Source organism: Talpa occidentalis, unplaced genomic scaffold, assembly GCF_014898055.3.
Source record: "Talpa occidentalis isolate TD23 unplaced genomic scaffold, MPIMG_talOcc4v2.1 talOcc4.7, whole genome shotgun sequence".
Classification (NCBI taxonomy): domain Eukaryota; kingdom Metazoa; phylum Chordata; class Mammalia; order Eulipotyphla; family Talpidae; genus Talpa; species Talpa occidentalis.
This window is the reverse complement of record NW_023605083.1, coordinates 106,525,202-106,550,893: the sequence shown is the minus strand read 5'-3', so window position 1 is coordinate 106,550,893 and position 25,692 is coordinate 106,525,202. Positions and strand designations below refer to the sequence as shown.

The window sequence follows — 25,692 nt, the reverse complement described above, 5'->3', positions numbered from 1 at the left end:
AGCAGAATAAGCGGATTGACTGAAAGACACTGCTGAGGGGAGCAGCGGGCGAGTCAGGAGAGGTTTGCTGCGCCATGTGGGTCACCTCCCTGGCCGGGGATCGAACTTGTGCTGCAGTGACCGCCGTTAGCTTCATGGTGCTGACGCTTAACCTCTTGTGCCACCAGGGAGGCCCCTACTTTAGATTTTTTTCTTTTTCTTTTTTTTTGTGTCTGCTATGTCTTTGAACAATGTTTTATAGTTTTCTTGGTATAGTTTTTTTTTTTAAGATTTATTTATTATTTATTTATGCAAGCACTGGGTACAGTCAGAAGTACGGGAGGGTGAGAGAATTCACCAGAGCCAGAGCTGGGAAACAGAACAGGCAGACTGATGAAACACACTGCTGAGGGGGAGCAGTGGGTGAGACAGGAGAGGTCTGTCGCGCCATGTGGGACCTTCGCTGGTGGCTGGGATTGAACTGGCGCTGCAGAGGCTGTGGGCAGCTTCGCAGCCCAGCGCTTAACCACTGTGCCACCAGGGGAGGCCCTTACTTTAGACTTTTTTCTTAAATTTTTACATGCATGCACATATATGCATTCAAGTACAGAATTCAAATGGTCAAATAATTCTGTAGAACTTGTTTTCAAAAACTGTACCTACTACTGGTATGTGCTGTTCCACCTCTTTTCCTAGTATCATGAAGCAACAGTTATTTTGTTACTTGTTTCAGTTACTGGTTGATTTTTTTTTTTTAATCCATGGATTTATCTCCATATCTAATTTAAATGTTTCAATTTTATCTACTTTTACAGTTTTGGCATTACCCACTGATTGCTCATTATGAAAATGAGGATTTAGCTCTCATTCCTACTACTCTCAAAAACACACTCTGTCCCTTTGTGGCTGTATTGTAATTTGGTTAGGTCAGTAGTCAGTGTTTACATTATTATGTCTGTGTAAACTTGGTTCATACTCAACTGTGTTTTCCTTTTCCACACATCTTTTTGTTTTCTAAAGTTAGTAATCGTCACACGTTTGTTATGTTTTCTATGCAGTAATTCAAGCCCAAATTTTATTTCATTGTCTCAATTTTTCCTCAAGATACTCAGTTGCATCAGATACTCTGCCACTATATCTTCCTGAAGAAGTTTTTCCCAGAGTCTTTGACCTGCTCTTAATCTGGAGTATTAACCTTCTCAGGTGTGCAGTTATCATACTGGGCTCTCCTCTGACCATGATCCTGGAGGCTGATTACCTTAAGCTTCTCACCTCTGTGGATCTCCTATTCCAGGATATTTCTTGGCTTATTTCCTTATTTTGGTGAAGCACACCCTCTAGTACCTTTGTAAAGAGGGTTCGTGAAAGGTAAACTTTTTAAGCCTGGAGTTGTCTGAAAAGGTATTTTATTCTGTCATTGCAGTTAATTGGGTATAGAATTCAGTGGAATATTTCATTAGGTTTCATATTCCAAAGTTGCTATTGATAATTAGAAGTCATTCTTGATTCCTGATCTTATTATTTTTTCCCTTTTCTTTTTAGAAGCTTGAGACTTACCTTTATCTGAAGAATTTTGAGATTTCATGATGCAACATCATAGTGTAGATTTGTTTTCATCACTTGTATAGAGTACTTGCAGAACCTTTTTAATCAGAAATTCCTATTCTTTAATCCTGGAAATTATCATGTTACTGATTTTCTCCCCTCTGTATTTTCTTCTTTTTCTGGAAGGACTGTCATTTGATGTTAGACTATTATTGATTCTCTCCTAGCTTTTCCTTCAATTTTCCAGCTTTTTTCTTTTGTATACTTTTTTTTGGGTTCTTCTTTCTAAGCTATTTCTTCAGCTTTATTTTCAAACCATTCTATTAAATATTTTATTTCTTATATCATTTTAATTTTGTTTCTGGGGATGCAACATTGTATATATGTTTATGCGCACATACATACATGTTCTTCTTGCATAGTGTATTCCCTCCAGCGTGCTCTCTGATTTGTCTAACCCCTTTATAACTTGTTAGATGTTTTCCTCAGATATTACATGATGCTTTGCTCTCTGACTTTTAAGAATAGTATACCCTAAAGTTGATTAGAAGCTTTTTATGTTTGGACAGGGCTCTTTCTCTCTGGTTTCCATTGTAAAGTGATCTTTCCAGGCCACATGGGGAACTCCCAGTATCAGCATCTTTCAGTCTGTGCTCTTTATGGGCTCACAATTGCTAGAGGATTTCAGCCTCTTGCCTGGCTGCCCATGTTCTAGGAGGTAGATAGGCTGGGGAGCACAGCATTCAGTCTCTGAACTTCAACACATTCCTCCTATTTTTTTTTTTAAGATTTATTTATTTATTTATACAAGCACTGGGTATACAGTCAGAAGCGCGGGAGGGTGAGAGAATTCACGAGAGCCAGAGTGGGGAGCAGAGCAGGCAGAAGGACCGAAGTACACTGCTGAGGGAAGCAGTGGGCGGCAGGAGAGGTCTGCGCGCCATGTGGGACCCTCCTCCGGTGGCCTGGGAGCAGCCGGGATTCGAACTGGCGCTGCAGAGGCTGCGAGCAGCTTCGCAACCCAGCGCTCAACCGCTGCGCCACCAGGGAGGCCCACATTCCTCCTATTTTTAATATTATGTCCTTGGCTGAATTGTACCTGGTGTCCCCCTATCCAGAAACCAACCCTTTGTCTAACTCTCTTTAAAGGCTAAACCTCTCAACTTCTGCCTAAGGGAGAGAATCTGGTGTATTGACTGATTTTAGCCCTGCCTTCTTCTCTTCTAGAGATGTCTAGCATTGCCAGATTCTGAATCTTCTAGGTTTTGTTTGTACATTGCTTATTCTTCTTTGCTGCTAACACCAGATTCAGCCTGCTCAGGTTTGCTAAGTTGGTTATTAATTGTCAATCTACCTTTTAAAAAGACTAATTTATTGATGTATAATTGACATATAATAAACTGCTTATCTGTTCCGTTTCTCTGCTTCCCCCCCCCCTTTTTTTTTTAAAGAGTTATTTATTTATACAAGAATTGCGGTATAGGTCAGAGGCATGGGAGGCTGAGAGGATCCAGCAGAGATAGCGCTGGGAACAGAACAGGCAGACTGACGAAATACACTGCTGAGGGGAGCAGTGGGCGAGACAGGAAAGGTCTGCTGCACCGTGTGGGTTTCTTCCTGGCCTGCTGGGAATCAAACTGCGCTGCAGAGGCTGTGGATTGCTTCACAGTGCAGTGCTCAGCCCGCTGCGCCACTGGGGAAGCCCTTTCTGCTCCCTTTTTAAGCAGCATCCCTAGAAAGAGTTGTCTGTACTCACTCTCATATCCCCTTTTCCTGTTCTGTCATGAATCCATTCCAGTCAAGCTTGTGTTCCTTCCACTCCAGAACTGCTCATCCTGGCCACCAGGTGCCCAATATGTTAATAAATTAAATGGTCAATTCTCAATCCTTTTCTTACTCAACCTGTTAGCAAAATTATACACTGTTACTTCTGTATACACCCATAAAACCATCACTGCAGTCGAGATGATGAACATATTTCTCATCCCCAGAGATTGCCTTTAACTCTTTGTGATCTCTTTTTGCTCCTCCCCAACTCTCAGCAATGTTTGTACTCTTTTTAAATTTCACTTCACTCAGCATATTTTGGTATTCTCCATGTTTTTGTATATTTAGTTCATTGTATTTTATTGCTGAGTAGAATTTATGGATATACCACGTTTGATTTTTAGTTTTTGGCTATTACAAATAAGCTGCCACAAATATTTGTTGTTGTATTTTTTGTTTTTGTTTTTTTGTTTTTAAATTTATTTATCTATGTACACAAGACCAAGGGTGCAGGCCAGAGATTCCCGGGGTGAGAGGACTCACCAGAGACAGAGTGGGGAACAGAACAGGCAGACTGACTGAAATACACTGCTGAGGAGAGCAGCAGGCGAGACCGGAGATGTCTGCTTCGCCAAGTGGGTTGCTCGCTGGCCAGCTGGAGTTCAAACTCATGCTGCCGAGGCTGCGGATTTCTTCATAGTGTGGTGCTTAACCCCTTGCGCCACCAGGGAGACCCCCCAAATATTTGCTTATAAGGTTTTGTGTGGACATATACTTTGATTCTCCTGGGTAACTAAGAATGGAATGACAGGGTCTTATGGTAGATATATGTTTAACTTTTACAGAAACTGCTAAGCTGTTTTCCAAAGTGGTAGTACCATTTTAAGATCTCACAATGTATATAGACTTCTCTTTACTTCACATCCTCATGAACACTTTCTTATGATGTCTTTTTACAGTGTTTTTTGCTTTGTTTTGTTTTTAATTTTAAACACTCTAATAATTGTGTAATTCATTGAATTTTTATCTTACAAAATCTGTTGCTGTCTTCTCATATTTTGTTCTTTTGTGATTTTTTTCCTTTTAAGAGTTACTTTAATCAGTGGACTAGAATAGAATTCAGAAACAGTTTCACACAAATATGAGTTATTGACTTTACAAAAGTGCAGTCAGTTCAGTGGAGAAAAGTTTTTTCAACAAATGGTGCTGGAGCAATAAGTACACCTTTATTTGCAAAAAATGAACTTTAATTTATAGCTCACACTATATATAGAAATTAACACAATAGATTTAGACATTGACTTAAATGTACAACATAAAACTTTTTATTATTATTGTTATATATTGCATGTTATATATATGTAACTTTTAGTTACTATTACATATTTATTTTTGAAGAACACACAGAAGAAAAAGCTTCATGACCTTGGGCTACACACAGAGTTCCTGAGATAAGACTTCAAAAAGCATAATTCAGAAAAGAACAAAATGATGACTGGGCTAAATCAGAATTAAAATCTTTTGCTCTTTGAAAGATATGTTAACAGAATTAAAAGACTAACTACAGACTGAGAGAAAATATTTGCAGATCACACATCTGACAAAGGACTCGTGCCTAGAATATATAAAGATTGCCCAGACCCCAATAATAAAAATACTCATTAAAAAGAAAAGGGCAAATGATTTGAATAGTAACTTCACCAAGGAAGATATGTGATGGCAAATAAGTACACGAAAAGATGTTTAACATAATTGTTAGTGTTAAGGGAAATGCATTTTAAACCAATGAGAGGTACCTGCCTATTAGAATGGCTGAAAGCGGACTAAAACCTGACAGCAGGAAGTGCTTGCAAAGATGGAACATTCATATGTTGCTTGTGAGGCTGCAAAATAGCAAAAGCACTTTGGAAAGCAGTTTAGTATTTTTTTTTTCAGAGATTTATTTTTATTTTATGCATACAAGAACTGGGGTGTAGGCTAGAGGTGTGGGATGGGGGGAGGGGTGGGTGAGTGGGAGGATTCAGAATGGGGAGCAGAACAGGTGGATTGACTGAAATACACTGCTGAGGGCAGCAGCAGGCGAGGCAGGAGAGGTCTGCTGTGCCATGTGAGTTAGCAGCCTGGCTGGGGATGGAACTCATGTGGCAGTGGCTGGCGATAGCTTGATAGTGCTGATACTTTAACCCTGCGTCACCAGGGATGCACCAGTTTAGTATTTTTTAAATAAAGTTAAATATATTTACCAGATGATCCAGCAATCTCCCTCATAAAAATTTGCTCTAGAGAAATGAAAACATGCCACACAAAGACTTGTACATGCATGTTGATAGCAGCTTCATTTATGATCACCAAAAAGTGGAAATAGCCGGTGTCCTTTAGTAGGCAGATAAATAAACAAAATGTGGTACTTTACTCAGCCTTAGAAAGGAACAAACTATTGATAAAATGAAGAAACATGGATGAATCTCAGAGGTGTCATGCTAAGTAAAAGGTGCCAGTCTCAAAAGATCATGCTTTAATATCCCATTTATATGACATTCTGGAAAAGGTAAAACCAAACAGATAGAGAACAGGTTAGGGGCTGGCAGAGGTTAGGGGCTGGAGGAATGGTTCGGCTACAAAGGGGCAGCCCTGCTTTGTTTCCTCCAAGTTTCTATATTCCTCTTCAGTAGCCTCATTTCCTTAGAGTTTTTCCCACTTGTTTTTCCAAAGTGGCTCACTGTAGAACCCTTAAGCTGGGCTTGATTGCGAACATTTTGCTTGAATTGAGGGAGGGGGGATAAATAGTTGTGTGCTTATTCACAGATAACTCTGGGAATATTTTACGGTAGTGGATACATGATACAGTACTTCTAGGGAGAGAGGTATGGGCTACATCAACCTGTAGTGTCATTTTTGCTTGAAAAATATATCTTTGGTACTAAAACCTTACCCAGAAGAGAATAATAGATTGCACAGAGCTTCTAGATTTTGATGTGGGTTAGAACTGAAAAATGAGATGTCTTTAAACTCTTTTTCCTTCTCTCTTTGATAAGTGATATAATGTGGTTTGGACACTCAGAGATTCCTGAGATTCCAGGTTCTGGTTGATGATTTACTGCAAAATTGCTTATAAATTGAAGTAGAAAATGTTTTGCAGACCTGGCAGCTTTCTGGCTTCACACCCATTTGTCACCCAGCATTTCCCTTTGTGTATAGAACAAGAATTAATTAGGCTGCACTGCAGGAAAAGTTTATGGCTATAATTTATATAGGATGAATTTCTTTTTAAAGAGACAGCATTGTTTTGTTATACCTATATACATATAAGTGTGTATATATATAAAGTTTTTTTTTCCCCCTTAAAGCAGTGTCTAAGCTTCTGGAATAGACACTCATTTTTCTGCTTAATACAAGATGTTGGTAGAATGGATTGCTTTTTGATTAAACTGTTTACTTTTTGGTTTTTGTTTTTAAAATTATTGTATACTTGTGAGCAGCACTCAATTTTAGGTTTGCATTTTAGACATTGGTCAGACTTGTCTGGTTTCCAGAGCTTTTATTCTTTTGGTTTCTTTGAAGACTTAGGATTCTGTGGTGTTATTTTTTTTTTTTTTTTAGGGTCTTGCTCATTCAATTAATGTTTTCATAATCAATGCAAGTCAGAACTTGCAATTTGTTCCTGATTTGCACATTAAAGAGCTCCATTAATTAAGAATCCTGGTGTTTGGCATGTTCCCGCAGGATCTGTGCATTATTTACATGGTAAAAGTGCAAGATGCAAGTTTCTCAGTTGTAGTGGCAATTGCAGTTAATCCTGCTTTTTCTTTCTTTTTCCATTTTGCTTGTGAATAACAATTCACAACTCATTGAAACTCCTTAGGGATACATTGTACCAAAATAGGAACAAGGGATCCAAATTAGGGGAAGAGTAGAAAGTAATTCCTTTGTTTAAAAGAGAAAATCCTCCTGGAAGTCATACATACAGACTTTGTTTTTTTTTGTTGTTGTTGTTGTTGTTGGTTGTTTCACTTGGCTAAATTTAGAATGTGTGATAGTGTTGAGTTGTAATTCTGTTTATTCGGAATTTATGGATTTTTTCTTGATAGTTGTTGTGTTGATAGATGAAGGACCCTTTCATAACCCAAATAGCACCAGAAATTTATTTATTTATTTTTAAAATAAATTTTATTTTTATATTCCTCATACAATTGAGCACCAGAAATTTAGACAGACATACCCCTATGTGTATGTCAAGTAAACTGTCTCATAATAGCCATGTGTTTTTAAGTTGTATTTTCATGAATTAACTTTCTAGGGTATTTGGCTTCTCTTACCATCTCTGTTGGAAGTCTTGTCTGAGCCAGAGGTAGTCTCCATCTTGATGTGTAAGGGTGTAAAAAGCATTTGGAAACATGACTTCAGATCACTAGTTCAGCAGGTTCCTCCTTTGCAGTTTTAACCAGGGCTGATGCTTACCTACTCATAATGAATTCTCCTAATAGTAGCTAATTTATCTTTAGAAATACTATGAGATGCTGAAAGGCATTTTTTCAAGAATGGAGACATTTTTTCTTTGACACATATGAAACTAGCTAGGGATTTTATGATACTTAGTTTAATTTTTCCTTATGTTCTTCTGTTACTATATATAGTGGTGTGTGTATATATACTAATATACATTATATGTTTATCTTATACATATATATTCTCTCTGTACATTATATATTAAATAAATACATATAGAGGAATAGAAAAGCATAAGGAAAAATTAAAATAAGTACATATATAATATGTATTATTATATATATAACAAATCTTCCTGCCTTTATATATATGTAAAATCTTCACTGAAGAAAAAAGAAAAGAAAGCGCAACAGCCATGTGTAAAGGGAAAAGTTCTCCCACAAATCTCCAATCCTTCTCAGAAAAATCATGGGTGTATTCTTGTAGACATTTTAATATAGATATATATTTTTCTTCTCCTTTATATGCTTTTTTCCATTAAATTTTAATGGAACTTTGACAAGAAGTGGAGGTGGTAAGGATGGTGTGAGGAGAAAAATAGGCTACAATAGTCTATGTCATGATACCTTTAAGACATAGTTGTCGCTTGATTATTGTAATTAGTGTATTTGTATCAAATTTACACGTATCGCTTGCTCTGAAAGTTTATCATACTTGGACTGCATTTGATTTTAGTTTGAGTTCTTTGGTATTTTAGTGCCTTTTATTATTGATTGGTTTACTTGGTATTTAGTCTCAGACTAGATTCTGTTTTCTTGGGGCAATTGTGTCAGTTTGCCTCTGGATAAATTCCAAATGCTCCTGTTTTGAGAATTCTTACTAAGCTATTCATATTATTTCATATAAAGAACATTTTTATAGGTAGAGAAGCTGTTTGAACAGTCAAAGATTCTTACATTTAAAGATGGTACATAATCTATGCTAAATGTCAGCAGTGGTCAGTGCTGGGCTGCGGGAGGGCAGAGACGAATGTTTTTATTCAATAATTAGAAAGCATGTGTGGTATCCTCAGTGAAGACCATAAGATTCAAGAACGTCAGTGAAAAGAAATCAAATATGACATTTTGAGAATTGGGGTGATCTGTTTATTTCTATCTTGGCATTTTCATTGTACAAGTACATCAGGTGCCAATATATTTAAAAAAAAAAAAAACCAACTCTAGTTTGTTAATTGTGCACTACTCCCCATGCTCTGTATTAAGTTCTATACAAATGTCTCATTTAGTTCTCACAGCAGCCTGTGAAACAGGTGCTAATAGCTCTAGTACATGTGAGGAAGTCAAGACTTTGAGAGGTTAAGTAACTTGCTGAAGGACACACTGTTGGTTAGAGGCAGAGCCAGTACCGGAAGCTGATGTCTCCATTCTGCTTCATAACCTCTGTTTTTGGCCATACTTTTCAGTCACTATGCACATACCTGTTTTTTTTTTTTTTTCTTTTTAAAGAAAGTGTGAAGGAATCAAGAAATGAAATAAATGCCAAAGCTTAAAGGAATAGTCAGGAGAGAGATGGAGATGAATTTGTTGTAAAACAAAAGACTTAGAGAGTGAGTAGTGTCCTTTGATTTTGCCATATACTGGTTTTTTTTTTTTCCCCCAATAAGAGAGTTAGAAGGGGGCCTCCCTGATGGCGTAGCGGATAAGTCTCAGCGCTGTCACGCTATTGCCACTGTGGCCTGAGTTTTCTGAGTTTGATCCCTGGCCAAGGAACTAACCCACATGGTGCGGCAGACCTCTCCTATCTCGCCTGCTGTTCCCCTCAGCAGTGTATTTCAGTAGATCTGACTGTTTTGCTCCCCACTCTGTCTCTGGTGAATCCCCCCTCACCCCACCTCTGGCCAAATCCCAGTTCTTGTATGCATAAATAAATAAAGAAACAAACAAACAAATAAATCTAACAAACAAGAAAAGAGAGCTAGAAGGGTCCTTGAGATCAACTGATCTAGCTACTTTTCTATACACACATTTTTTAGTGAGATAGACATGCAGGCTTTTTTTCTTATTATAAATGCAGTTCATATTCATTATGTAAACTTCAGAAAATGGCCAAGTGGAGGTAAGAAAATAATTCCCTAATCCGGACAGCTAGAATTAAGCACTTTTAATATTTTTGGCATCTGGTATATATCTTTTCTAGTCTCCCACCTCCCTTGTGGATATGTAGCTAGGAAAAAAATGGCACCATATTCCATATTCTGTTTTTTAATCTGATTTTTTTCTACTTAATGGAGATCATGAATATTTTTCCATGTCATTAAATATTGTTCTACAGCATTATTTTTAATGGCAGTATAGACTTTCCATCATATGGCTAGTTTAACCAGTTCTTTATTGTTGGACATTTGGATTGTTTCCAGTTTTTTGTTTTTATAAATAATGCAATAAACAACATTGTTACTAGATCTTTACTCAAAGCCAGGATTGCTTCATTGCATAAAATAAATTTCTAGATGTGGAATTAGTACTTTTTCTAAGTACTAATAAAAATTTGTTTCCTTTTTCACATCACCAAGCTTCCCTCCAGTAAAATTGTATCCGCTTACTTTCTCATCTTTTTTATATTAAAGTTAGTTGTTTCCTTTTTCCTTGTCAACACTGGATGTTCTATTTTTGTTTTGACTTTGTCACTTTGATAGACAGAAAATATTTTCTGTTCATTTTAATTTACCTTTTTTTTTTAGTTTACATTTCCTAGTGTCTAATGAGGGTAAACCTTTTTTCCCTTACTTTTATTGGTCCTGGGTATTCTTTTGTGAATCATACAGGGAAAGTTTCAGACTAGTTCTATGGATAGATGATCTTGTCACACAACATTATGACCAACCTCTAATTTCTCCTGCTTTTATTTTACTCTATGTCTTGTTTGATTTTCTGTTGATAGGGAGAATTACACCTACCTCAGAAGACTTCTTTGTAATTCTCAGATATATTTATTTAACCATAACTGTCTTTTCTTAAAGAATCATAAAAATAAAATTTGTTTTTAGTAAAAACATTTTTTTCCTAACTGTATACTGACTTCCTGCCCACCTCTGCCAAACAGTACTGACCTTGGGTTGTGAAAGTACTATTTCCCGCACCTTAATAGTTTCTCCTTTCAGATTCTCTGTCAGTTCAAACAATTTTAAGTATAACTGAGATTATATTTTATACCTTCCCATGTTAATGAACATTACTTAAAATTTTATATTTTCTCATTAAAAAATTTGCTTTTTTGTGACTTTAAAATTACAGTCATAATTATAAAATTATGTCATTTTGTCTCTGAATACTTCAGTAAATGGATCTAAGGAATGAGGATGTTTCTTACCAACATAATACAGACATCTCACCTAGCCAAAATATATTTTCTAATAATAATTGAATATGTCCACTCCAAATTCAAATTACTTTATTTTCTGAAAAAGTATTTTATGGCTTAGTTTATTTAAACCAAATTTCATTTATTCTATCTTTTTTAACAGCTGGCTCAACTAATATAACCAGTCCCTGATAAATGGGTTAAGATTTTTGCAGTTTTTACCTTATATAAACAGTGTTAAAAATAATGTTTTTGTACCTACCTCTCTGTTTTCTTATCTGATTATTTTGTTAAGATTAATTTCTAGAAGTGGTTTAGTATGGTCAAGAGGTATGCGTGTGTAAACTTTGATACATTTTGCCAGATTGCTTTCTGGATATGTTGTGTTAATTAAACTCTTATCAGTTGTATGTGGAGAGTACCCTTTCCTTATAGTCTTGCCAGCATCAAGCATTATCAGAAAAATATCCCATTGGTTTATCTTTTCTGTTGTGTGTGTTTTTTTAATGAGGTTAAGCATTTTTTCTGATTTTTTTCTGATTTAATTTTGGAGACTATTAATCTACTTCTTAACATTGTCTTTAAATTAAGTAAATATTTCTTCATCTTACTATATCTGCCTTCTGCCCATATGATCTGGACTTCCTTTGGTTTCCCTACTTTTGTCTTTTCAAATGTGGGAACCAAATTTGGACATCGCGTTTTAATAGAACCTCACTAGTGGGTTTTTTGTTTTTTTTTTTAAATCATGCTTTGTCACTTTTTACCAATAGGAAATTTCATTACATGTTGTTTTTGATACATAGCCCAGAAAGAGACATTAATCTAGAAAATGAAAAAATGTAGTTTTTTTAAAGCTTGTAGTGGTGTTTCATTTTCTTCATCCGTATAATGGTGATATAGTAATAGACCCTACCTCAAAGAATTGTTGAAGAGTTTAAATGAGCTAATACATGTAAAGTGCTTAGACTAATACCTGTTACTTAGCAGTTCCTTAGTAAGTGTTAAGTAGTCACGTTAATAGTGGTAGTACAGGGCCTCCCTGGTGGTGCTGCCAGTTAAAACACAACCTATGAAGCTATCTTAAGTTCGATCCCCAGCCAGGGAGCTACCCATATGGTGCAGCAGACCTCTCTTGACTCACCCGCTGCTCCCCTCAGCAATGTACTTCGGTCAGTCTGCCTGTTCTGTGCCCCACTCTGTCTCTGGTGAATCCTCTCTTCCCCCCACCCCCACACCTCTGGCCTGTGCCCTGGCTCTTGCCTGTGCCCTGGCTCTTGTATGCATAAATAAATAAATCTTAAAAAAAAAAAATAGTGGTAGTACAGTTTTTTTCTCAGGCTCTAGCTCTATAGCTACAGTATTCCCTCTTCTTAAAAGGGTTATATAGGGAAATACTAGTGCTATCTTTACAGTTAGTTCTTTGAAGACTTGAAATGCACATATACAAAGCATGTACCCAGAAAAATATTAGGTTGTAATTTTTATTCATTTATTCATCCAACAACAGAGTATCTTTCATTTGCTAACACCAGGCATACCAGGATAAACTGTTCATAGTCCCTGCCTTAAAGAGCTCAAAGCATGGTGTAGAGATAGGTAAACCACATTTAAAGCATAAAATCATTTTAAGTCTTTATGTGAATGCAGCCATTTTGGGTTGGCTAATATTTAAGAAACATAAATAACCTTTTATTTTCTGGGCCTCAGTTTATCCAAGTGGTGATAATTGCCAAGTCTTCATGAAAATGCACTATACCATTTGTAAGTCCTTAAATGTGGCAAAATGGTCTTGATACTCAGCTTAGTCTCTACCTCTTATAGATGGTGTGATTATAATAAGGGAAAAGTTAAGTTTGAATACCCTGGTTTTGTTAAAGGTCAGTTTGTCGAAAGTACATAGTTATCAAATGTATAGCCTACATTTTGTTTGCTTGTAAGTAGTTGGATTTGGAAATGATAGTGTAATTACATGATCTGCTGTGTGACTTAAGCATCATTTCCCTGGAATTAAAATATTTGTAGGATACTTTCTGTAGCTCAGGTGATGTGTTGGATGCGAGAGTGATAGATAGGACGAAGTCTCTACCTTCAAGCAGTTTACAACATAGTGAAATGATTCTCTCCGTACCGTGTTAGTGCTTACAGCAATGATATGAATGATACCGAGAGAAGAGTGATTAATTCTGCATCAGTGTTTTCATATCCATATAGTATAGAGAATTTGAGCATTTAGTTAGGGACAGTTTCACCACGTAAGAGAATGCTTATATAAAGGTTTTTGTTAATGGAAAAGGATTAGACTATTTTATATGAAAAAGAGAGGGTTACTGGGATTATGGATCTAATTTTATTTTTAATAAGTTTCCTTACTTCAAAGTTTACTTTAAATTTTAATATTTTTAAATTATAAAGGTAATATATGCTTATAAAATATTCAAACAGTTTAAAAGTGTATCAAATAAAAGTGTAAGTATCCCCACTTGCCCTGGGTAACTACTGTTAGATAGTTTAAACAATTACATGTAAATAAACTCGGATTTTAAGTACCTTGTATTCTGAACATTTACTGCTTTTGTTTGAAGGGGAAAAATTAATTTCCCTTTTTAGGAAAAGTAGTCTGGAGCAGTGGAGGTTGTCTATGAACTGTGAAGTGGAAGGTAACTAGTGGATTTCAGGAAGTACATTGATCAGTTAGATTGCTGTGTCCTATAGGGCTTTTTAAGGATTTATTGACATACTTCATCAAGGTATTTGAGAGAGTATTCAGGGAAACCTAAGAAATTCTGCAGTTCTTTTTTCCCTTCCTTATAAATTCATGCCTGGTCAGGAATTACAGCTTGAGTGGGATGTCCCTCCACAGAACTCAAATGCACACTATTTATCATGTTACTTAGTGTGGCAGTAATGTAAAATGTTAAGGATTTTTTTCTTTTTGTTTCTTTCTGTGAGGGGGCTCACCCAACATATTTTATCATTTGTCTCATCTCTCCCTTATTTCAACTTCCACTTACTCCCCCAATTCCCCACATCATTCTCTTAAGAGAAAAAAATAAGTTTTGTCCACTGAGTCCTCTTTCTTATTTGATTTAATATGTCTTGGGTTGAATGTTCTCACAAAAAACACTTTGCATTCAGAATTAGCCTATCAAACTGTTTCCTCCATAGACCCTTCCGTAGATTGCATGCCTTCTACTCTGGTGTCCTCCGAGGTATGAAAACCCTAGTCTGCTTTTGGCTTAGCCGTCATGATTTTGGAATATAAGTCCCCATGCTCTGCTTTGAAAAGTTACCCTGGTGGTTACATAAAGACCATTTATCCTGGTGCACCATTAAAAAATTCTACTTTTGGTCCACGGAACCAACCAGTACTCTGGGAAGGACCCCTTATGTGCTTCCAGTTAAAACACAGTCCTCATAATAGCACATCCAGCTGGCTAAGTCTGGGAATATGTGTGTGCACACACCTGTATATGTGTATACATGCATGTTTATATCAAAATGCAATTGCACACACATTGGAAATGATAGCAACTCATCCATATGGTTGATGTTAAGGAATTTGTAACCTGCAGTATGCTTTCTTACTGGAAATGCCATTCTGCTTGGGGAATATAGAACAAGCCCAAACAGTAATAGTGACAGAATTCGGAATTATGATACAGTGGAGCCTTCACGTAATTCTTTGTTGAAGAAGTTAGGACCTAAATGTTAAGGCTTATTGTTATTCTGAGTTGATAATCTCTGCCTTGCTTTAATAATTTTTCCTCATGCCTGGGTAGCCCGCGAGTTGCACAATAATCACTCACACAGCTTTGTAATCAATGCCCAAAGTAATAGGATTCCTCTGGCCACCGGCAATTAATAAATTTGTGTCTTTTTTAAAACACTAGCAAGTCGGGCCTGAAATACGACTGACTGGCTCTCCTCATTTGCATATTTATTGCAGTGGAAAAATTCTTACCAGATGATTGATGCTGAGCCTGCCTCTTGAATTCCAAGCAGCACATTATTATGAAATGAAAAATGCCGGCCATACAGTTGATTAAAGTTGAAGACAGTGGAATCGGTGTTTTTTAAGATTGTGGGAGAATTAAAGGCATATTTTAATAGATGTTGACAAGAAGTGAACTAACAAAAGCAAAGCAAAGGATTTGCTTGAAAAGATTTAATCAAACGTCTTTCTTGGGGGATTAATTGCCGGGGATGACTAGTGCAAGTGGCAGGCTTGTGTGGATTTGAATGAAAAGTATTGTTCTCAGGCCAATGTATCGTGTGTCATTTTGACCTATAGTTTAGCTCTAGTTCTAGAGTTACTTTTGAAGGAGAAAAAAATGCTCTTGTAATCTGTACATTCTAGTTCAATGTATTTATCTGAGGTAATAGGACTGTGAGGGCTTATGTATACTTGTCTAGAAATAATTGTATGTTTGCATATTTATGTTAAGGAATAACTGTATAGATATTTAAAAATGAATAAGGTAAGCTTTATTTTATATTACGCATTCCGTCTTCCTATTCTCCTTCTATCCCCTTGCCAGAAGTTTTACTTACTGGTTTATAATCTAATTAATGAACTCTGTGTGCCCATGTCCAAACTTATTTTCTGCCTACAATTTTGTTTATGTTGAACAACCTAGATGAATCAGGGGGAAAAAATAAAGCTGTTAGGTGAAAATGGCTTTTAGATTGGTGACATTTTATATATAGAATGCCTGCATATGAGTAGCATGTAAATGAATACTTAACATAGGAATCTGTGAATACTAGTTTAATTCTAGTAGCGGAGATCAGAACAAGCAGGCTTAAGATTTTCACCGTGTGAAAGATGATTTTTTTGATAGTAATATACTTTCTGTAGCATTTTTAAATTTGCAAAATACCTTAATATAGAGAAAAACATTTATAATTTTTCACTGTAGTTCTGTGAAAGAAACAGGCAAAGGATTATCTACATTTCATAGATGAGAAAATTGAGACTTAAAGAGATTAAATTGGCCCACTCAATATAACATGACTAGTTAGTGATAGTGTCAGTCAGAATACAGGGCTCCTGACCCTTAGTAAAGTGCTCTTTCCATTTATTTTCTACTTGGAAATTCATTCCTAAAGCTGGTGTCCAGATGCTTAGGTTGAATCTTGGTAATGTGGTGAGGCATGTGTCCTTTTTAATCTCCCCTTAAGGGAAAGGCCTCTGGAAATGGACCATGTAGGACAAAATAAACATATATATCCTTGACAGTCTTCATTTGTTTTTGTGGCCACATGCCAAAAGAGAGAGAGAAGAAAGTATGTGAATACCTTTGCTGATTTTCTTAACTTTTAATTCTGAAATTGGGAGGAAAATTAGAGGATTAGAAACTGTTGATTCCTTTTTTTATTTGTATTCCATTCTCTTTGTCATGTATAGGGGTGAAGAAATAGTATCCAGCTCTGCATGAATGATAAAAAGAGGGGTTTTTTTGCCTGGAAAGAATTCACCGCTGAATTCTCTGAACCGTCAGGAGAGTCTTTTTCCTTTCTAGTCAACTTTGGCTTTGAGGCAATCCCTCCACATCCAGCTCAGGATTGACTCTTCAGGTTTTATGTAAAAATCTTATTAGGAGATGTGGTCCTAATACTGCAAAGAAACGAAAATTGGTTTCTGTCTTCTAAATCGCTTTACAGGAAATTGTCCATCTGTTGGCCACTTGGTGACTTTACTTTGATAAACATTTTTTTGGGTGGTGGGGTGGGGAGGAGATGGTTAGAAGCCCAGAACTGCAGATTTCATCTCTGGTAGGTCTCTTGACACTTTGATGCATGGTGGTGCTATCCCTGAATGGAGCTTAAATACTTCAGGGCTACTTTCTGACTGGGTGAAGGGGTGTATAAAATGAGAACATATGAGAGAGTATTAACAGAAAGGCACACTTTGATTTACTGATATTGGCTCTCTGCTTTCTTGTTGGATTGATATGCTGTCTAATATATCTGCAATGGATTTTTTTAAACTGACTTGAACAAAATAAAAAGACTTGTATAGCTACTTGAAAGTGGCCCTTAAAAGTAGTCTTTTCTTGGCTGTTTTCTCAATTCTTGGTTATGCTACATGTTCCAGTCAAATTATGACTTGCTTGTTGGGGGCAAGCAGCTATAAACATTATAGAATGCTTGTGCTTCTTCCCTACATGGTACTTAACTTCTATTTTAGATGGTGTCTCCAACCTAGAGGAAGGAAAGGTCATATGCTTGCTTTTCAAGCTAGTCTTTGTCATTTCTTATTGTGCAAAAAATACGTAAGATAAAATTTACCATCCTAACTGTTTCTAAGTGTACAGTTCAGTAGTTTTAAGTACATTCACATCGTTGTGCAGCCAATCTTCAGAACTTTTCATCTTGCAAATCTGAAACTCTGTACCCATTAAACATTTTCTTTTTTTTTCTCTCTTCCTGCCCCTGACAACCACCATTCTACTTTCTGTCTCCATGAACTTGACTCTAAGTACTCTCATGTGAGGGGAATGACATAGTAATTAATATTTTTTGACTGCTTATGTAATTTAGCATAATGTCTTCAAGGTTGATCCATGTAGCATTTTTTTTTTAAAGATTTATTTATTTATACAAGCACTGGGCACAGTCAGAAGCGCGGGAGGGTGAGAGAATTCACCAGAGCCAGAGCGGGGAGCAGAGCAGGCAGAAGGACCGAAGTACACTGCTGAGGGGAGCAGCGGGCGGCAGGAGAGGTCTGTGCGCCATGTGGGACCCTCCTCTGGTGGCCGGGAAGTAGCCGGGGATCAAACCGGGGCTGCAGAAGCTGCGGGCAGCCTCGCAACCCAGCGCTCAACCGCTGCGCCACCGGGGAGGGCCCTACGTAGCATTTTTAAGACTGAGTAATATTCTGTTTTCTTCCTGTCCTTTTTGGTTGGACTCATGATTGAAGGATTATAGATGATTTTTTTCTGTATAGAGAGGGACTGGGTTGGTAAAACTATTATTGTGGTTTTAGGATTTTCTTAAGTTTTTTTTAACTGTCATAAAATGTACATGAGATAAAATTTACCATTTTAACCATTTTTCAGTTCAGTATCTTTACATTCACATTGTTGTGCAACCAGCACCACGGTCCACCCCCAAAATTTTTTATCTTTCCAAACTGAACCTCTGTATCCATTAAACAGTAAGTCCCCATTTTTCCCTTTTTTCTGTTCATCACTATTCTATTTTTGTTTCTACGAATTGGACTAATTTCCATACCTTGTATAAGTGTAATTATACAATTTTTATCCCTTTGCAGCTCTTATTTCACTTAGCTTAATATTTTTTTTTTTTTTAATAGAGGCATGTTTTTCTTTATTTATTTGTTTGCTTGTTTGTTTGTTTTGTTTATACATGCACTGGGTACAGTCAGAAGTGCGGGAGGGTGAGAGAATTCACCAGAGCCAGAGCGGGGAGCAGAGCAGGCAGAAGGACCGAAGTACACTGCTGAGGGGAGCAGCGGGCGGCAGGAGAGGTCTGCGCGCCATGTGGGACCCTCCTCCGGTGGCCGGGGAGCAGCCGGGGATTGAACCGGCACCGCAGAGGCCGCGGGCAGCTTCGCAACCCAGCACTCTACCGCTGCGCCACCGGGGAGGCCCATTAGCTTAATATTTTAAATGTTTGGTCCTGGGAATTTTGAAAACTACTTTGCAAATGCAAAATTGATTTATGGTTATCTTTGCCTTTGGTTTTCCAACAATATCTAGATATAGCTATTTTTAGAAAAGAAGGTGAAAGCAGTGGTTATTACTTAGGTAGAATTTGGATGAGATGAGATATCTGGTGTTTTCATGGGCTTCCAGGTGTCTTTTTCTGTTAAGGTTCTTGCTGCAATTACACTTTCAGAACCATAGCCACTTAGGATATCTGTTTATCATTGTCAGCACTTTTTACAGTCATTTGTGGGAACCTAATATTTGTAGTTACATTTCTGTACTTTGGTTTCCTCATTCCTTTAAAATTTTTCCATATATTTATATAATTTTGCATTGGTCTACTTACACATTTAGTGTAGACTGAATAATTCTCGATTAAAATGCTATATCTTCATTTTTTTTTTTTTTTTACTTCTTGCCTGCTTTTCACCTTGTTTATATTTAATCCATTTCCCAAATGCTAACAGGTAAAAGAGTAATTTTATGCCACTTTTTCTTCTTCAGGAAGAGAGTTTTTTATCTTCGTATTTGGGAGAAAAATTCTTTTAAATTAAAAATTTTATTATTTTTTCAACTTTTTTTTTTAAAGATTTATTTATTTATGCATACAAGAACTGGGGTACAGGCCAGAGGCGTGGGGGTTGAGCGGATTCACTAGAGACAGAGTGGGGAACAAAACCTGCAGATTGACCAAAGTATACTGAGAGGGGAGCAGCGGGCAAGTCAGGAGAGGTCTGCTATGCCATGTGGGTTGCTTCCTGGCTGGCCGGGAATCGAACTCGTGCTGCAGTGGCTGTGGGTAGCTTCATAGGTTGCGTCTTAACCCTTGTGCCACCAGGGAGGCCCTTTTCAACTCTTTTCACTAAATTTATTTTATACCAGTATAGTTCTTTTATGCCAATATAGTTATTCTTTCGTCTAAACAATTATGTTAACATGTGGTGAATGAAAACTATTAAATGAATAGTTTTTTTGTTTTTAAAGATTCAGAGCAACAGGTTGAGAATATTGGCTTGGAACACAAGGCATTTTGGATTTTTCAGTTAATTATACATTACAGATCCTCCCACAGACTAATTATAAAAGTATTAGAATATAGAATTTGGAAAAGATGTGAGTGTGTCTCTTAAGTTATTTTAAACAAGGAAGTTTTATTTATATAGTCTCATATGCAGTTTATTTAAAGGAATGCTGGGTAGTTATTGGGCCATTGAGTTCCTTTTGACCAATCTGAGGGAGCTTTCTCAGGTGGGTTAGCCCTTAGCCTTATGTTGAAATGGAATGTTGTAGTAAGATCTATGTGGAGAACCTGTCTAACTCCTGTGTTGGTGTCCCATTGATTAAACCGGTTAGGGCATAAAATAGTGAGGAGGCTATTCATGCTTGGCAGCATGGAAGCAGAAAAGATAGAATATGACTCATGAAACTCACTTAAACTGAAGTTCATATGGGCTGAAGTTATTGTGGAATGTAAAATAAAAATGATTGTAGGGATTGTTAAATGAAAGTAGGTGTGCTTATGAGAAGATCACCGTAACTTGAGGAAGAGAGGGAAGGAGAAACAGAAGCATGGCTGTAGATGACTATACAATGATAGTGATAAGAAGACTGGAAACTACAGGATGTAGCAACAGATTAAATATATAGAATAAGGGCATCAAAATGTCAGTGATCTCCTATGAAAATGCATTAAACAGAGAAGAGAAAAGCAGACAAGGGAGAAGTATTAGGTAGGAAGAAAAAAAGTGCTGTTTCTGACATGGTATGTTTAAAAGAGTGATGGTGCAGCCAAGTGAAGATTTTCTTGAAATTGCTGGAAATGTGAATGTTTGATTATAGGAGAGATGTCTGAGAGCTGTCAACACATAACTAGTGATTATTGGTGTCTGGTTAGCTCCTTTAGTAGGATTACACTGAAACAGAAGGTAAAGAGTTGAGTTCTCAGAGTATCAGATTTTATTTTGAAAGTTCTTAACCTGACCAGTTTTTTTACAAGTGTCTCCTATTGGCTATGCGAAGAACCAGGTGAGAACATATTCTTGATGTGCTAACATACAATTCAGTACTACAAACAGCAAGTCACCAACTTGGGTCTTCATACATGAACAGGAACTTTCCATAAGAGTATGTGTTGAGAGACTGACTGACTGACTGACTGACTGAATGAATGAATAATTGAATGAAGATAGCTCAAACTTGAGGCTAATAAGAGCTCAGGAAGGTGGTGGTGGACACCCCAGGACTAAAGTATGCTCTTTAGGAGAAGAAATTGCTTCCAGAGTTGACTAATAGACAATCCAGGAAGTTGGTTAGTAACCGGTAGAAAAATACCTAAGAAACTAATACTAAAGGGGAAATAAATTGATTATGATAACAGTCAGGGAAGGAGTTTTGTTAAACTTAATAAATTTAAGAACTCACATTTTAAAGGACATTGCATGTTATCTTGCTTGTTTTGCACAACCACCCTGTGAAGTAGGCATTGTTATTTTCTTTTCAGGATTTCTGTGTTTCGGAGAGTTCTTAGTCCCTGTGTGACTTGTGCCCTCCCAGTCAGAACTGCTTAGGAGTTATATTATCTGCTTTGGAAAATTGTAGATAATTGTTCCTGCTCTGTGCTTTATTCCTAGGTCACAAGGCACTTAAAGCATTGTTGAGATCATTGGTAGATCTGCAGGAAGAGTTGCTTTTCCAGTATCCAGACACTAGATATCTTGTAGATGGAACAAAGCCTAAAGTGGAAAGGTAAGAAGTGAATGGAACTATGGAGTTGCTTTTTTTTTTTTAAATCTAATTTATTAGTTTCCCATCATTTATGAAAAAGGAAGGCCAAGTCTGATATCAGAGTTAATGTCAGTGAAATAGAAAGGGTCTCTTATATTTTACTGGTGGCCAGAATGACACATAAATTGGGAATTAGGTTTTGGATTTTTATACTTAATTGTGCCTGATTCTCTTCGTGGGCTTAGGCAAAAGACATGCTTTCTTCTTTTTAGAGCTAGTGAAATTAGGAGATGCACGGTTTAATATTAATGCTTAATTGATGTTTATGAAGCACTTTGTGCCCATACCCTGCAATTGCTGGCCACACCATCTCCTTTTCAGTGAGAGACAGTGATTTTGAAGGATGAGAAATTTTTGGAAAACAACAGAATAGGCCTTTTTCTTTTCTGAAATCATGATGTTTGATGAAGGTTTCCCCGCTTTGAGCCGGCAGCACATGGTTTCTGCTCGCTGTTTTTCCTTGAGCTTATCCTTTGCTCCATTCTTCTGAATTAGTTGGAAGGATGAAAAGGAGCATTTGCTGGGGCAGTAATCCAGTGAGTGCAACTTGCTCTGTAGTGGAGGTTGTAGCCCTTTCTCGTAGCGTGTGCATATGTGCACTTCAGTGCTGATTCTGTTGCCTGTTCCTTTGAGTTTTTTTCATAGTCAGCTTCTCTTCGTTTGGTTTGACTAATATTATTCAGCTTTCCTGAACAATTGGTAACAGGGAAACACATTTCCTGTATTGATTTGGAGATTAAGTCATAAAAGTATGATTATGTGTTTTATTTTTAAAGACCCTCTTGTAACAGTATGGGCCTGGTTCTTAGGCATTTTTAATAATGTTTTTACAGCCTCGTTTATTTTTATAACTTGCTTATCTTTTAAAGAATATTTGAAGCTAGTGATTTTTATATTTATTTGAAAGCTTTCTTAAGTATTTGATTGACCTCATGAACATTCTTTTCAAACAGACAAACAAAAATCTCATCCTCACATCTCTGCTGTTATTTAAAATGCTGACATAATAGGGTAGGCCTGAATCCTCTTGACTTCATGTGAGTCTGGTTTTTTATTTCAACAGTTTATTTCCCTTAGACGTAATGTTCTTACTGCTTTTCTAGTGAGGAGGAGATTTCCAGTGGGGATGAAGAGCTAGTAGAAGAAAAGAAGAAACATAAAAGGGCCCCAACCAAGAGGAAGCTGGAGATGGAGGACTACCCCGGCTTCATGGCAAAACGCTTTGCAGACTTCACAGGTTACAGGAACCGCACACTTCAGAAGTGGCACGATAAAACTAAGCTGGCTTCCGGAAAACTGGGGAAGGCAAGTGTGCATGCACGATAGGTTGTCCTGCAACCTGAAGCAGCTTAAGAAATTGGAACTACGGCTTTTATAGGGATGATGTCATGAGAAAATGGTAATCAATCATATCTATAGAAAAACTTAACTCCTACTATTGGGGTTTATACCATTCAGGCTTGGAATTTTAACTTTTTTAGAAAGAATATTTTGTTCTAGCAGTTGGGGCTTGATAAGTGATCAAATGTTGGAAATTCAAAATACTTTAAAGAAATGGTTTCTCTAAAATGTTATTAAAGGAAGACAAGTCAGTCTCTGGGTAAAGGAAAGTAAAATGAGCAGCTTAAGGCTTGTTTTTTTTTTTTCCCCTGAGAACAAGTACATCCATTCACAAACTTGTCCTTTAACAGAAAGTCACTCCTGGAAAAGGATTGTCTATTTCTCTGCTGACACAAGGAGATAGAGAAACCAGTGCAGCTGCCTTCAGCACAGACTTCTGCATTATCTGACACTGGTTAATGTTGTTGCAGGGTTTTGGTGCCTTTGAACGTTCTATCTTGACTCAGATCGATCATATTCTGATGGACAAAGAAAGATTACTTCGAAGGACACAGACCAAGCGCTCTCTCTACCGAGTTCTTGGCAAAGCTGAACCGGCAGCACAACCTGTGCCAGAGAGTTTGCCAGGACAGCCGGTAAGAACTCTGTGATGCAGGGTGATTATGGGGAGCAGTTTATATCAGGCTAATTAACTGAAAAACTTGATTGTAGGTATTCCTCTTGGCATAAGAAGTTAGTGAAAGAAAGGAATAAATGAAAAAGGCACTACTTTGCTAGGTCGTTGGGAAACTGTGTGGGAGGAGAAAGTTTTTTTAGTGGAGTTCCATTAATAACCTGTATATGTAGTTTTCTTTTAATTTCGAGTTTAATATGAGTATGGTAATAGAAGCATTCTTAATCTCATTTTTAAAATTCAGTTTTAAGACTGCTTCTTTAGATATAGTAGTATTGAAGTGAATGTCTGCTTTAGCTTTATGTTAGACATTTAGATTCTCCAGAAAAGGATCCAGAATTAGAATAAGCAAATCATTTTGTTTAAAGGAAATTTATTTATAGAAGAAATATATATTTAATACTTTTTTTAAGTTCATAAGAATTTAACATGGAAAGTAAAATTCTCTCTAATCAGAAAATTCACTACTCAGATTTTATCAATGTTCACAGCTGTAGCAAGCTTTCAGGTTTTTTCCTATTTACATGAGAACCTCTAAACATATATGTGCTCGTAACACAAATACATATATAAAATATGGTTGTCCTTTTTTTTCCACTAATGATATACATGTGTAAATACAAGAATGCTGTAAATATATAAAATCTTAACCACTTTTTAAATCTAATATGTCCTATGTACTCTTCCATATCGTTACAGAGATCCACCTCAGTTTTCCTAGTGACTACAGAGTATTCCCTTGCATGAATGGGTACTATAATTTATTCAAACAGTGGGTGTTTATGATATCTTCAGTTTTAGAAACAATGCTGTAGGAAACATTCCTGAGCATTTAGATTTCTATATTTGTGAGACATGGATAGGTTTCTTGGAGTGGAAATGTTGAAGAGAATACACTTTTGAAATCCTGATAGAGGTGTTGTCAAATTGCCTCCAGAAAAGAATATATTACTTTCCAATCACACCACCTATGTTTTCCAATATTGAATGTTGCTGGCTTTAGAGGTGAAAATGGTATTTTCTCATTTTAATTTGCATGTATTTAATTAGAATGAAATTAAACATTTTCATATGATTACTGACTGTAATGCTTTTTCTGTCAAGTGCCTATTAATATTTTTGCCCATATTTTAATTGGACTGTTTTTGTTCTTTGATTTTAAGAGTTCTTTATGTCTTAAAGCAAACAGTGCTTTCACAATTATACACATCACTTATAGTAGCTACGGTTTTTTGATAACCTCCCTGGAATTCATGCTGCCTTTTTTATCATTGCTGTAGGAAGTCCTTCCTGTAGCCCCTGCCAATGCTCACCTGAAGGACTTGGATGAAGAAATCTTTGATGATGATGACTTTTACCACCAGGTAAGATTTTTTTTACACTCTTCTTTTGTTACAAATCAGGCTTCCCTGATTTAGAGGGAGGGTAGAGTCAGGGAGTTAGAATTGTTGTGTTCAGAATTGACCTACTGTATAGTGCTGTTGTTCTTCGGTCTTATGTTTTTCCTATTGAAATGAAAACTGCTGTAAGTACTTCTTTAGTTGTCACAAAGTGTAAATTATCTGTAAAACAATTTCAACTTCTGTGCCGTGAGTGGTTTATTCTTTTTCTACCATTTTTTAATAATGTCAGTGGAGGCTCATTTGTTAGTTATTTGGCTTCTTACCCTGTCTCTATTACATCAGCATATTGAGCTAAAGGGCTGGGACCCTGGGGTTCTTGAATTGCACTTTTTTGATTCTATTACTTACTAAGTCTCTCCATTGTTTTCTGTGCCTATTCACATCAGTTAAGTATGTGCTGACATTGTCTTCTACTGTTGATTATAATAATAGTGTAGTGCTTTGAAGACAGAAACAATTGGTAGATGTTGGAATATCGTGCAGTTCTCAGTCTCTTCACAAATGTCCTTCATTTCTGTCTCTGGCATTTTATCTGCTGGCATGATGCTCTTTTTTAATGATGCTAGTGACTGTTGAGGTAGACTGAACATTTGGGCTACTCTAAAGAATTAAAATAATTTCCTGTTATCCTGACCCTCCTGATAAATCATACTTCTTAATGAAATGTGCTTTAGGCACTACCGTTTCTCACTGTGGAAAATCGAAGCTATTGTTCATC

General features: G+C 36.7%; 1 protein-coding gene across 1 annotated transcript in view; it reads left to right on the top strand.

Annotated features, from left to right (window-relative positions):
- Window positions 1-25,692, top strand: part of AATF (apoptosis antagonizing transcription factor) — a 96,432-nt gene that overhangs the window by 15,082 nt on the left and 55,658 nt on the right. The window contains exons 5-8 of the mRNA XM_037491863.2: window positions 21,404-21,518; window positions 22,661-22,862; window positions 23,369-23,533; window positions 24,852-24,935. Coding sequence (XP_037347760.1) covers window positions 21,404-21,518; window positions 22,661-22,862; window positions 23,369-23,533; window positions 24,852-24,935 — 566 coding nt within the window. The remainder of the gene's footprint in view (window positions 1-21,403; window positions 21,519-22,660; window positions 22,863-23,368; window positions 23,534-24,851; window positions 24,936-25,692) is intronic.